The sequence below is a fragment of the Tupaia chinensis genome, unplaced genomic scaffold, assembly GCF_000334495.1.
Source record: "Tupaia chinensis unplaced genomic scaffold, TupChi_1.0 Scaffold000256_1, whole genome shotgun sequence".
In the NCBI taxonomy this organism is placed as follows: domain Eukaryota; kingdom Metazoa; phylum Chordata; class Mammalia; order Scandentia; family Tupaiidae; genus Tupaia; species Tupaia belangeri.
The window spans coordinates 4015127-4030487 of record NW_006159736.1 but is presented as its reverse complement, the minus strand read 5'-3'; the positions used below and the strand labels follow the sequence as shown (position 1 = coordinate 4030487).

At 38.3% G+C, this 15361-nt stretch overlaps 1 protein-coding gene across 1 annotated transcript in view; it reads left to right on the top strand.

Moving 5' to 3' along the window:
• Nucleotides 1-8658: 8658 nt before the first annotated feature.
• Nucleotides 8659-15361, top strand: part of GFRAL (GDNF family receptor alpha like) — a 31281-nt gene continuing 24578 nt past the window's right edge. Inside the window, 1 exon segment of the mRNA XM_027772130.1 lies at nt 8659-8755. Within this exon segment, the coding sequence (XP_027627931.1) occupies nt 8659-8755 (97 nt within the window).

Here is a 15361-nt window from a genome sequence, read left to right as displayed (position 1 = left end):
CCCTACCTGTCACTATTAACAAAAATAAACTCAAAGTGGTTCAAAGATCTAAACCTAAGATCTCAAACTATAAAACTATTGGTACAAAACACTAGGGAAACTCTGCTTTCTTCTCTATTAATTTTAGATCTGGGTCTTCCCATTTGGGCATTTTCTCTCCTACTAGGACATAAGTTATTTGAAAGCAAGAACCATGCTACATTAAAAAAGTTTGTGTGCTAGTCCCTGGGCCTAGTGCAGTACTTCATATAATATAGGTTTTCTTTTTCTTAAGTGTTAAATAATTATTTTATTTAACTTTATTTATTTAAATTTGACCAGAGAGGAGAGAGGAAGCAGAGAGAGAGAAAAAGAGAGAGAGAGAGAGAGAGAAAGCCGCCAGATCCAGAACTTGAACTGTGGTTGGCCACGTGGGAGTCCAGCCCCCTTAACCACCATGCCACCCGCTGCCCCATGATACAGCTTTTCAATAAACTTTTGTTGATTAAATCATCATGAAGAAACACCTATTTATGGGGGTACTTTACTGCGCTCAATTTTGAAGTATAAGGAACACTCTGAGACATTATAATAAGGGAAAAAGTTACTGAGTGTTTACTACTTACCTAAATACCGTAGTATACAGATACATGGATCATAATGACTAAATCCCTACCCACATTGAGCTAACCCTTTTGTGATAGTGTAAGCAGAGTCAAAAAAAAAATTAGAAGTTATAAATAAGGCAATATAAGACTTCTAGCTCTATCTATAGAAAAGTCTTTGCTGGAGTTTAATGATAGAGATGAGGAAGAACATCCTGGCAGAAAGAACAGATTCACAACAGAACAGGGATGTGAAACAGCAAAGCTCCTTCAAGGAATTGCATGTAGGTGGGAAGGAGTAGACAGTAGAAAGCTTTTTATAATTTTCAAGGAAAATTGTAACTTTGTTATGTGATGGAGAACAATGTAGGAAATCTATCCAGTGGAGAGACACAGTTAAATTTGTTTTCTGGAGAGTATATTAAAAGAACTATGGCTGTTGTGTTTCAGAGCTGCATGTTGTAAGTTTAGATCTCAAATAGGCTTTTATGAAAGTATTCATCCACAAAAAAAACCAGGATTTGGATCTCAACCAAGGCAGTGGCAATAGGGCTGGAAAATAAACACTAGGTTTAATATCTAGATGAAGATTTGGGGACTGAGAGAGGTTGCATTAATGTTTAATTCTGTTTACGATGGATTCCAGCCACCATCCACTTTAACAGAAGTGTCGTCCCAGTAGCTGAGAAGACAAAGTACTTTAAATACATCTGTGAATTTGTCCTCAGCTTGTTAACATGCTTTGTGTCTGTCTGTGTATATGTTGGTGGGGGAGGCTGAGGTAGGATCACAGGTAGATATTCACTCCTTGAGCTGTCTTCTTTCTCTTTTCTCACAACCAATGAACCTCCACTCCCTGCTCTGGCATATGTTGCTTCAGGCACCCAGATACTGCTGCCAATTTGCTAGTCTTTAAGCCAAGAATCTGCCATCACCTGGCCCACCATGGCCGGCTCTCCTCGCTGTTCTCTAACTAATGGTGGCCTTCCCATACCTGTGTGGGCTTGGAGGGTACTCCTCTCTCCCTCTGTCTTTGCACGTGTGTTTGTAAGTATATGTGTATACTATAAACAGGAGAAGGCAGACCACATTTCCTTCTCTCATGTTATGCACATCCAGAAGTGTCTCATATCAAAACCTGTCCCAGGTCCAAGTCTTAAAAGCTTTTTAGTGGAACAGCCTACAGTTGGCTTGTGATTTCTCCAGAGGCCCCTCGCTGTCCATTGACATCCTCACATTCCACTGTACTACCTGATGTTTTTTGGATCTTCTAGGAGTCTGCGCCAGGGCAGGAGCAGATATCAGCCATGTGTGGGTTCTGAAGTAAGAATGTGTCAAAAGGGAAAGCAATATTTGGTTATAGTTAATGAGTTGAAGAAAACATTTCCAGGAGGAATTCAAAAAGTACTTACACTAAAATGATAATTAACTGAGATGTTAAAACAGGGAAAATGATGATAAGAAATAGGCTGAATAGCAAATCTTGACATAAGCATTCTCATGTACATTTATATTGACAGAGTAAAATCAAAACTGCTTTTTATTAGATAGGATTAGCTTTAGCTACAGAAAACAGAACAATTCAAATGGGTGGCGAAGCTGAAGTTCACATGCAATCCAGAGGGAGCAGGTGATGACAGGGATGTGAGCCTCACAGTCCTCAGGGTTCCAGGCTCTTGTATTTTTGCCCCAGACCCTTAGAGCCAGGTTTTCACCCCCAGAGTTGCCAATGTGTAAGATGCCTGCTAAAGTTCCATTTGTTATGCCCAAATAACAGCAAGGAAAAAAGGAAGAAGATACAAAAAGGCACATGACATTTGACCTTCTTTCTTTTAAAGAGCTTTTCTATTATAGAATCCTGAATCAACCATTTATACTGTCAGGGAAAGCAAAGTATGAAGTGTTTTAACTAGGCTTATTGACACTTCGAATGAAATTAGTGAAGAAATAACTACTTACATATCTTATAGGAGACTAACAGTCTCTTACATAAAGATGATGAAATTTCTGGAAGTGCTTAGAACAAAGAAGATTACTTAAGGCAAAACTTTGTAGCAGCCTGGGACTTAAAATTTTAAATTATTTAAGATAAAGATCTAAAAGCTGGTGGAGTGCTGAGACATTGGTTGACAAGAGAATCTGAACAAAACAGTTAAGAGTAACACAAAAAGTCATCAGGCTAGCCCCTTGGCCTAGTGTTTAAAAGACTTAATCCCACAGGGGTAACGATAGTTCAAGTCCCAGACCTGGTGACTTAAGTAACCCGCATGCCCCAAATCCTGACAGCATGGAAAAGTGGAGAAGGGATTGTAGCATGACCACACAGCATTAGGAGCACTTTTTCTCTCTCCCTTTCTCTTACTCTGAAAACACATTTGTCCTCTGGCAATTAAAATAAAGAAAGGTCCTTTTGGCCCGAACCCCCATCTTCCAGTAATTAACCAAAATGACGAATACAAAGGGAACGAGGAGAGGTCCCCAATATATGTTCTCTAGGCCTTTTTGAAAACATGGAGTGGTTACTTTGGCAACATATGTGCAAATCTACAAGAAAGGTTATATTTCAGTTATCAAGGGAATGGGTACTGTTCAAAAAGGAATGCCCCACAAATGTAACCATGGCAAAACTGGAAGGGTCTGCAATGTTACAAGCATGCTGTTGGCATTGTTGTAAACAAACAAGTTAAGGGCAAGGATCTTGCCAAGAGAATTAATGTGTATATTGAGCATATTAAGCATTCTAACAGCAGAGATAGCTTCCTAAAACATGTGAAGGAAAATGACCAGAAAAAGAAAGAAGCCAAAGAGAAAGGTACCTGGATTCAACTAAAGCGCCACCCAGAGAAGCACACTTCATGAGAACCAATGGAAAGGAGCCTGAGCTACTGGGAACCTATTCCCTATGAACTCATGGCATGATGGGTGTTAAAAGAAAGAAGAAAATCATAAAATGACATAGAAAGCATAAAAGCAATATATTTTATTACATAAAATGAGTGTATTGAATCATCCTATTAAACTAAATTTCAGTCATATATTATTTATCAGAGGTATATTTAAAGTGATAAGGAAAATGAAAATTATATTGAGTAAAGCTATTCCAGGCAAGTACAAACATGAAGTAAAATATTATAATTACATTTTTTTTTTTGGAGAAGTTTTTGCTATAGAGTGCATGTGCTTGCCAGACAGACAGAGAGAGACAGAGAGACAGAAAGCAAGAAATCACCCCCCAGGGGGGACGGCCACGCGCAATCCTTTCTCCTCCATTCTCCTCTCGGGATCTTGGGCACGCACGCACACACACCTGGCATGAGTTTAAGCCACCGGATCTGGGATGCGAACCACGGTCGACTACGTGGGAGTCCAGAGACATAGCCATTATGCTAACTGCTGGTCCCAAGTATTATAATTACTATTATTAGAAATAATAAAATTTAAGGTGAAAACACGACAAAGAGGTAAATTACATAAGGATAAATGTGCAATCCATAGTCACAAACTTTTATAAACAAGATTATAGTAACAATACAGACAGTATAAAAATGAAAGAACTGGATAAAATAAAGCATTATCAGACTACTTTAATATATTCATCATGGCATGTAATAAATCAAACAAAAATAAGAATATATGTGTATTATATTGTATTGTAAATGGAGTCAGAATGGTTTCGTCTGATTTCCTCAGCTATCTTATCATGATTGATAGCCATAGGGTAAACAACTTATGCTATTAGTTGTAATGTGCTTGTTATGTAATTACGATGTTTCTGTTTTACATCATTGAATATAAAGCACATGTGCGTGTGTGACAGTCTGGTTTTGCCAATAAACCACTACTGTCTGCAGCCCCTTTAGGAGGAAGCACTTGTGCGCCCTGCCCAGCTAGCTAGCCCTGCTCTGCTGCTCCTCTTCGGTTCAGACTGGTGAGCCCTAATGGCTTTGGCTTGGCTTGGTGCAGCTCCACATGTTATGAGCTCCTAGAAGGAGGAAGCACTCTGTGAACATTCTCCATGTGAGTCACAAGCTCTAAAAGACAGGAAGCACTTGCAAAAACTGCTATGGGTTTTGTGAGCTTACTAAGAGCTCCATGAGCTCTCCCTAAACTGAGCCAAGAAACAACATGACATCAGCACCTCACATCTTTCTCTAACTCCCTGTATCTCTGTTCAACCCATCCTTCAGTGGAAAAAACAACCTCATAAGATATGTATCTATTTATTTTCATATCTATACATCACTACACTGTGTACAATAAAAACAATAAAAACATAAATTATCTTGTAATATTTAGAAAAAACATTTTATTCAGCCAACCATTAAACTTTAATGAAGCCAAGAAAGTGAAGATATTATAAGACAATTTACTAGTTATTTAATAGCATTAGACATAAAAAGAAGCAGTATTAGACAGTAGTTGTGAACATAAACTCTATAGTTAGCCTAATTTTGTGATATTATTGAGTTATCAGAAAAGTCATGACATATATTTTTTAAAGAATTATATTCTATTTAACTTTATTTGTTTATTTACTTATTTTTAATTTGACCAGAGAGGGACAGAACAAGAGAGAGCAAGAGAAGGAAAATGAGAAAGCAAACTGCCAGGTGTGCTTGTTATGTAATTACGATGTTTCTGTTTTACATCATTGAATATAAAGCACATGTGCGTGTGTGACAGTCTGGTTTTGCCAATAAACCACTACTGTCTGCAGCCCCTTTAGGAGGAAGCACTTGTGCGCCCTGCCCAGCTAGCTAGCCCTGCTCTGCTGCTCCTCTTCGGTTCAGACTGGTGAGCCCTAATGGCTTTGGCTTGGCTTGGTGCAGCTCCACATGTTATGAGCTCCTAGAAGGAGGAAGCACTCTGTGAACATTCTCCATGTGAGTCACAAGCTCTAAAAGACAGGAAGCACTTGCAAAAACTGCTATGGGTTTTGTGAGCTTACTAAGAGCTCCATGAGCTCTCCCTAAACTGAGCCAAGAAACAACATGACATCAGCACCTCACATCTTTCTCTAACTCCCTGTATCTCTGTTCAACCCATCCTTCAGTGGAAAAAACAACCTCATAAGATATGTATCTATTTATTTTCATATCTATACATCACTACACTGTGTACAATAAAAACAATAAAAACATAAATTATCTTGTAATATTTAGAAAAAACATTTTATTCAGCCAACCATTAAACTTTAATGAAGCCAAGAAAGTGAAGATATTATAAGACAATTTACTAGTTATTTAATAGCATTAGACATAAAAAGAAGCAGTATTAGACAGTAGTTGTGAACATAAACTCTATAGTTAGCCTAATTTTGTGATATTATTGAGTTATCAGAAAAGTCATGACATATATTTTTTAAAGAATTATATTCTATTTAACTTTATTTGTTTATTTACTTATTTTTAATTTGACCAGAGAGGGACAGAACAAGAGAGAGCAAGAGAAGGAAAATGAGAAAGCAAACTGCCAGGTCCAGGACTTGAAACACGGTCAGCCATGTGGGTGTCCTGTGCCCTCAACCACCACACCTCCTGCCAGCCCCAGATGACATATTTTTTAATGCAAAAATATGTTATGACTTTTTCCACAACCCAATAGGAAGTTACTAACCTTCTCCCTTCCTTGCTTTAACCACCAGTCATATTAAGATAGTAATAGTTTCTACATCATAGGGTTCTTTAGAGAATTAAATGTCTTGCTCTATATAAAACATTTAGAAAAAAATGTTCACGTATAGTATAAATAATGTTAGTATAAATAAATATTAGACAAAAAAGTTAAAATACATGCTTTCAAATAATACTTTAGAAATCAAAACTTGCCTGATATAAATTTTAAAAATAAAAGGAACAGACTTTAAAAGCAATGAATGGAAGACATCTATACCTATAAAAAAGGAAAAAAAATGTAGTGCTGTGTTCTTATTTTTTAAAAATAAAAGGAACAGACTTTAAAAGCAATGAATGGAAGACATCTATACCTATAAAAAAGGAAAAAAAAATGTAGTGCTGTGTTCTTATTATTTTTTTAATGTTGAAAATAAATGAACTGAAAATTAGATTTTAGAAATTAAATATTGAGAGAATTAAGTCAGAAAATAAGATAAATTTCTGTTAGCAACAGGCCAAATTTTCTACCAGTAGGAAAGAGTTGCAAAATGGTAGATTTTTAGGAAAGTTCCAATGTCTGCATCTTGGAAAATGGGAAATATTTCTAACTAGTTGAGAAAGTACTGTTGGTCTGTGTCAAAGACCCTGGTTGAGGATATAAATAATAATCACAAAACCAACCACCTTGGCCATGGAATTTTCTATAACATAAATCAGTAGTACAGAAGCAGATATAACTAAACTCAGGGGCTGATAATTCAGGATATTTAAGGACTACAAGGAGAAAGCACTGAAGGGCACCACAGAGAGTGAAGTTCCTAACCAAACAGTCTGCCCTGGCAGCAAGGAAGTAAAACCAGGAGAGGAATGAAAGAAGAAGATTGTGCAGGACTGGAGATGATTTTATCATTCTGTCTTACCTCTAAAATATTCTTCTTCAACAGTTGTTTTCTATTGAATAAACAATTGAGAATATACTGTTTTCATTGACATTAAATCCGGGTTTATTAGTGGCAAATTTTTATTCCATTTTTACTAAACTTACTGAAATTCAGTACTTCCTATGTTATCTTTGTCACCAATGTGTGGGAGGCTGCGCACCGGCGAGTCTGCCGAGGTTTCTCAGAGAGCAAACAATTGCCATGATTGGTTCCCTTCAAAAAAAAACCTGACCTTCGAAACTTTGCTCTGATTGGCCACTAGAATCCCTCAAATTTGCATATCCAGCACCTCATGATTGGTCCAAAAGCAACCAATCATAACCCACTGTTTACAACCAATCAGGGCCCACCGTATACAACCAATCAGGGCCCACCGTTTACAACCCACCAGAGTGTATATAACCAAGATGCCTGGCCCACAGTAGCCAGACCACACAGACGACCAGGAAGACAATGACCAGGACGACACAGACGACCAGGAAGACAACACAGACGACCAGGAAGACAACGACCAGGACGACACAGACGACCAGGACGACACAGACGACCAGGACGACAACGACCAGGAAGACGACGACGACCAGGAAGACGACGACGACCAGGAAGACGGCGACTGAAGATCCTGAAGAGCTGACACTACTGCTTCGTCTCTGTGCTGCTCACAGTAGATGACGCGACCCTTAAGAGCTGTGACACTGCGTCATCCCCGTGCTGTACCGTGCTGCCCACAATAAATGGACGACACTGTCGTCTCTGTGTTGTAACACTACTCCGCTTGTCCTGGCTCTCACTCCTTCACTCAGGAAACCTGTTCGGCTGTCCCCCCCGGGTCGGGCCACCTGGTGCCCGAACAGGGACGGGACACCAATGGAAATTACCAATATTTTTACATGGCATTGCATTCATGGGAGCTATCTCTCACAAAAGGATCTATGACTTTCACTACATTGAAATTACAGTATTATTAGAGACACTTAGATTTCTATATATTTTCTATATATATATTAATATGCATATATGTTACTTTAAAACAAATTTGTTTAAATATTTTGATAACTATATTTCAATATGATTAATTTTCTTTGTAATCTTGTAATACAGTTTATGCTTTTAAAAATATTTTGAGTAGTCTGTAGAGAAAGATACTGATGGCACGATAAACAGGCTTTAGATAGTAACACAGCTGATAATTACTGTGTATAGGATAAGCAGAGCTATGACAGCATGTGCTTTCTGTACCCGTAAACTATAGCCTTCAGCAGTTGTACTTGTTTGGCAAAGACTAGTGCTATTCACCCATGTCTTACATTCAGGTTCTGTGTATTACGACATTTGAGAAAGCCACAACTGTACTAGGAACAGGAAGTTGTATTATTTCCTTTTTTTCTTTATCAGTTTATATTTCTTGTGGCTGCCCTACTTAAATTCAGTATGTTGACATTTTACCAGGCATACTATTTTTACCTGCCCAGGATTACTTCACCTGTTTTTGTTAATACTATGATTTTCCTTGGAGACATGCACCATTCCCTCCATCAGTTTCTGTGCTTTGAATGGAGCCAGCTCCATCTACAACTTACATCCGTGATGCTGGACATGGGGTCAGTGTCCCTTGGTAAGATTGATGGACACTTGACACATCTACAATGGATGGGACTTAATTCTAGATTTAATTTTTTCCCCTTTATTTCTGATGAGCATGCACATGAGAGAAAGAGAAGTAGTGCACCTTCCACTGGGTCTGGTCATGCCACAGTTGACTTCCTCCAGTCCTCCAGTCCGTAAGATCTCGGGTGCTCATGTACCTAGCATGTTTCAGGCCAGCCAGGTTGGATATTCAAAGTCTGGTCAGTATCTGGGACCCAATTTCCCTTTAGCAATGCTTTACCACTTGCACTATACCACAGAGCAGGCCCAATTCTGGAATCTTACAGTCTTACTTCCTCCTCGGGTTTCTAAGAGAGAAGGTTGTGTGCCTAGGGCAGCCATCTTTCCATCAAGAGGAAAGAAACTGAGAACAGAAATGATGCAGAAGAATGCAGCTAAGAGACAGGAGAGAAAATAAAAACAACTCACCCCAAAGACACAATTTAAGACATACCTGAGGCCATGGCACAAGTAGTACAATTGGATCCACATGGGAAAAGTACTGGTTTCACTCCTCCTGCCTCCCTGAGCACGCTGGGCCTGTACTAGTGGGTCTGTGATCTGGGCCTGCCAAGATAGTGGGTACAGAGCAGTGTTAAAACCTGAAATTTATTCTACTCTTCAATATGGGGGCTACCAACTCTGTCTTTATCTTAAGCCATTCTAAGTTGGCTTATAGCAAACTGAACTGTTACATTGGCAAAACTTATATAAGTGTACTGACTCAAAGCCTTTAAAAGAAATAATTAATTTTATATTATCATTCTTTTGTTAAAAATAATTAAGTCTAGACATGCAATAAAGTTGCCATTTGTAGATCTCTGTTATATAAATTCCTATTACATACTTAATATTTTAGCAACCATGGCTACCTTATGGGGTGATTTTGGTCCTTGGTTTTTGGCATCTGCTGACCAAGAATTGGAGATACACCAGCAGATAAGTAGATATCAACAGTACAGAAAACATTTTTTTTTTTTTTTTGGAGAAGTTTTTGCTATAGGGCGTGTGCGCTCGCCAGACAGACAGAGAGAGACAGAGAGACAGAAAGCGAGAAATCCCCCCCCAGGGGGGCTAGCCATGCCGCAATCCCTTCTCCTCTGTTCTCCTCTTGGGATCTTGGGCACACACGCACACATGTCCAGCGTGAGTTTAAGCCACGGGGTCCAGGACTGGAACCGCGGTCGACTATGTGGGAGTCCAGTGACATAGCCATTACGCTAACTGTTGGTCCCCAGAAAACTTATTTAGCTAAGCAAAGCGAAATATACCCTCAGGAAGGGAGAGTGGGCTAGTTCAAGTCAGGCTAGCCAGACCCAGGGTCATCTGGTTGGGCATCTTTTATGTTGATTACCTCTCCTGGACCCTCCCTGAGTGGCCCCATCAATCAAGGAGTCATCTTTGATTGACAGCTAGGGACTACAAACTTAGAGGCTTCTGTACACGCATTTTTCCCAGAAGGCATCATGAAAGTCCATGGGGCATCAGGGACAGTGAGAAGGGATCAAAACCACAATGCTGATACCAGGTAAGTGAGCCTTGGTAGTGTTGGGGCTTGCTGCAGGCCCAGCAGCATGTTCCACCTTGAGGCAAGGCAGGGAGGAATTTGGCCTTGAGACAGACTGATAAGGACTTTGCCAGAGTTGTGGGCGGGGATGAGGGGTGGGGTGTGGGGAGGTGATGCCCTTTCTACTAGTAATTATGGAACTCAGGTGAGACTGATCCAGGAGGAACTTTTCTGTCTGAGGTGGGCAGGCCTGTGTCATCCTGCTCATGTCTAGCTGCTACCTGACAGAACAGATTCTATCAATGCCTTTTACGAACGAGTGAGTAACTTCCAATGTTAAGTCATTTATCTGGACCGATAGAAAAAACAGTGTTACAGTTCTGATTTGTTGGACTCCACAGTCCATGCTTTTTCCTTACGTACTCTGAAGGCAAACTATAATTTTGTATTAGTATAAAATAAACATGAATATGCGATCAGACACTCTTACTTGTGTACCTGTGCAGACACAAACGCTCCTCTCTCATATCCCTATCTATGAATTCTTGCCAAAGCAGCATTTTTTATTTCCCAAGCATCTGTTACAGAAAGGGCTCAGATGTGATTTAAACACGGAAGCCTCATAACTCCCAAAGGAGAGTTACGTGAGAAAGAGCAGAGTCAGAATAAAACGTGAGATAAATAATGCTTCTCCTTGATGCTTGGAGAAAAACGGTCAAGTGATGAACACAGAAATGAATGATTACCTTTTCAGTGAAATGGAGAATTTCTGCAGCCCTGTAAGGAGTCATTTTTCACACTGTAGCTGCAATGGGAGGGTGTGAGAAACTATAGTTGAAGGGACACAATTTCCAAGCCTAGTGGAAGTGTGATATAGGTAATAGAATATTCCTTTGGGAAGATGTGGCATACTAATCTAATTCTAGTGGAACTTGGATTTGCCATATAATTTCCTCTGCTGTGTAGGCCTTTTCTTCTTTTCTGTAGCCTCTAATTACATCAAACACCATTAATGATGCTAATGAATGAAGTGGAAACTGAGCATGCCCAGGTGTCTTGGAAATTCTTGGGTTGCATTTGGGAGACTTTCACACACTTTAGTATTTCCATTGGGGGGAAAAAAAGGCTTTTTCATGAATGTGCAGCATATGTACAATTTCTCTTGTGATTTGGCTTCTGGGCTTTCTTATAAGCATAGTATTTAGAGATCAGCACACTCAGGAAAAATAACTGAATTGTAACACAGTGTAAGTGTGCAGCTCAGGAAAGACTGGTGAGAAAATGGTGATGTGCAAGGCTGAATAGAATTGGTAATGCATTTAGGAAAGAAGACAGAAGCTCTACACTTTTTAATTTATAGACACACACGCACGCACACACACACACACACACACACATATATATATATATATATTTAATGTTTTTCCATAGGGTGCATGCTCCCAGAAAAAGCAGAGAGACAGAGTGAGCAGAAAAGTGAGAAGTTAACCACCAGGAGGGATGGTCATGCCACAATCCCTTTGTCTCCAATCTCTCAGGATTTGGGACAGGCACACACATGTGTCTGGTATGATTTTTAAGCCTCCAAGTCTAGGACTCAAGTGGCGCTCAGCCATGTGGGAGTCCAGCGCTTTAACCATTACTGCACCTGTTGACCCAGAAGTGCAAGTCTTATTATGAATAGTTTTAGCTAAGAACAGCTGGTATATATCCATATCCCTGTTATCCAAGCATACAGCCTCAGTCATCCAGCCTGATAGTGCCTATTTCCCCAAGCAAGAGAATGGTGTTTCTTGCTGATCTAAATTCCCTTCTTTGTAAACTGAATGCTGTCCTATCTAACTTACTTTGATGAAGTTACTAGAGGCTTATAATATGATGCACCAATTACATTACAAATTAATACTTGGTTTATTACTCTTGCTCACTTATTTCTAACTCTATAGAAAATGCACAATGCAAGAATTGCATTAATCACTCAGGTTGCTGTTTTCTTATTTATTTATTTATTTATTGAGAGATTTTTGCTATAGGGCACATGCACTCACCAGAGAAACAGAGGAAGACAGAGAGACTGTGGGGATGGCCATACCGCAGTCCCTTGTCCTGCATTCTTCTCTCAGGTTTTATACTTGGTGTGAGCTTCAAGCTGCTGGGGCCGGGACTTGAACCATGTTTGACTACATGAGAGTCCAGGGACATAACCATTATGCCAACTATTGGTCCCTGCTTTTTTTTTATTTTTAAAGCTTATTTATTTTATTCTTCCATGAGGGAGAGAGAGAGAGAGGGGCCAAAAAATAAACCTATATATATATACCAAAATAACACCCTTGATGGTGTTGATGCCACAAGTCATACACTCCTAGTCTCAGCCAGCTCTAGATCATGGGCATGTACATGCTCCAGACACTCAAAGAGGTCTCCAAATGTGAACTGGGAATGTCCCTATACGGGGCAGCCTCACAGAGTGTGGCATTTTCCTACTGCACTACCATCTAGCCCCACTTCTATTTTATCGTAGAGAGTAATCCAATGACTTTGGGCTATTTATTAAGATTTATGGAATTTATATACATGCTAGAAACTTGTAGAAAGGAAAAATTCCAGTATCTATGTTTACACTAAAATAAGACAAATTTAAATGATCTATTTTGCTTCAAATTTTCGAATATTGCACAAAATGAAATTAATTCAAACCATTCAATTTCCCTAATTTTAAAGTGTTAATATTTACTAGCTAGGAGTCATTTAGTAATATAAAATAACACATCAACACTTCAATTGATCAATTTCTATGACCTAGAGATAAAGTGTAGACTTAGCCCTTTTGTATTAAATCCTATTAACAAAGATGTTGGTGAAAAATCATTCATTTGCATTTAATGTAGAAGCCATAAAAATCTACTTGCTAGATATGTAATCGGTAAAGTTTTAATATCTACTTCAGCATTTGGTAGAACTATAAGTTGAATTAAGATAAAGGATAATTGCAATTTTGCCTGTATTCTTTTTATTTATTTAGGTTTTGCCATAGGGTTCATGTACTTAACAGAGACAGACAGAGAGAGAGGGAAAGTGAGAAATCAACTTCCAGCAGAGATGGCAATGCTGCAATCCCTTCTCCTTCATTCTCCTTTCAGAAATTTGGGCACATATGTACATGTACTCAGCATAAAGTTTCAGGCCACCAGATCCAGGACTCAAACTGTAGTCAGTCATGTGGGAGTGCAGCACCTTAACCTTCATGCCACTGGCTGACCCTGTAACTGGATATTAATGAACACAACCAGGATGTTTTCTGTTTACCTAGTAGCTAATATAATGTTATAAAATAAGTGCATAGTTGTGGGAAAGAAAACAAACAAAAAAAGCTTATTTTGAGTTATGTTGAATATACAAGGAGAGTTAAAACAAATCAAATAAAAGAAAGTGAAGTAAAGAAGGAAAGGAATTCTTTATATATTCTCAGCTTTTCTTTAATAGTTCTGAGTTTTAAAATTTTGCTTCTTGTATTTAGTTATAAAATATTTCCTCATTTCTTGAATTGATTTCTAATATTTCCTTATTTCTTTTTTTATTAAGAAAAATCTAGAAGACTTAAATTTTTTAGATCAGGCAACAATATAGAAGAACATACAAAATACTTTACAGCTTCATTATGGCCTCGGTAGTAAAGGCAATGGCCTCTTATATTTGTCTTTTATTTTTGTTGGGTTGTCAGAATATTCATGATGTATATTTTCTATGTTTTTCTGTGCAAAAATGCATCATGACTTTTCTGACAACCCAATAAGTTAACCTTGACATGTAATAAGTTTGCATGAAGAAGGTAAATAATTTACCACTTTGCTGGGACCAAAGTTGCATCATTTGATTGGTTGTACCAACATTTCCCATACTGTATTCATCAGAATACTTTTTCAACATTATCTAAATAGATCAAGTAATGAGGGAAATTTGTGTGGTCAAAGAAAAGTGGCAAATATGCTAGTGACTTATACATCTTTAAGAGGATGAAATACTGCACAGCATTTTCTATCTTATTCATTTTTTAATAGACTCTTTTTTCATTGATCAGTTCAGGCAAACCTTTGAAAAATTCTGGGTTAAATATAGAACCACAAATTATAGTAAAGAAAAAATAAGATTGCATTTTGGAAAGATAAAGTTGTACTTTTGGTTCTTGTGAGCCAAATCATTGATATGGTTTTCTTAGTCAATTCAATATTTTATTTAATTGGAAGTTACGGAAATCATGTAAAATAAGTGAATTGTTGAACCAAAAATTGAAAAGGTAAAAGAAAGTGAAACATTTAGAAAAAATAACGTAAATTAACACTACACAGAGAAACCAGTGAGTTTTGGAAGACATGTAGAGGAGACCGTCACCTATATGATTCTTTTTTAAAAATATTTATTTCCATTTGTGAATATGATTATTATTTTTAATATGACCAAAGAGAAACAGAGAGAGAGAGAGAGAGGGAAAAGGAAAGCGAGAAAGCAAACACCAGGGACTCAAACTTCAGTCAGCCATGTGGGAGTCCAGCACCTTAACCACCACACCACACTGCTGGCTTCAACATTCCTGAGGGAGCGAGTCACAAGTTATAATGACCAATGGCAAATAAAATGCCAATTTTTTTATAAGTTGAGTTTCTGACATAATATCCCCATTTCAGGGTCTTTGGAACCTTGTACATGATTAAAAGCACTTGTTTTCTCTTTTTCTGAGCTAGCCAACTTGGATAGATGAGATTGCTTAAGAACACGTGAGAATACAGAAGGCTGGTAAGTTAAGCTACACACTAGTCCTCAATGAGGAAAATGTGACTGAACTACACTGGTGGATCTGATCTTCAGATATAGTGACCTAGCAAGTAATACACATGGCCCAATAGGTTTCTTGGATTCTCCTTAGGAAACAAGGTTTAGAAAGAGGTAAGATAATGGAAAATATTTCAAGGCTTTACTTGAAGCCTATAGCTCTACACTGTCACAGATGGTTTGTAATTAACATTATCTTTTTGAAAATTCAAATAACTTGACTTTGATTAATATGTG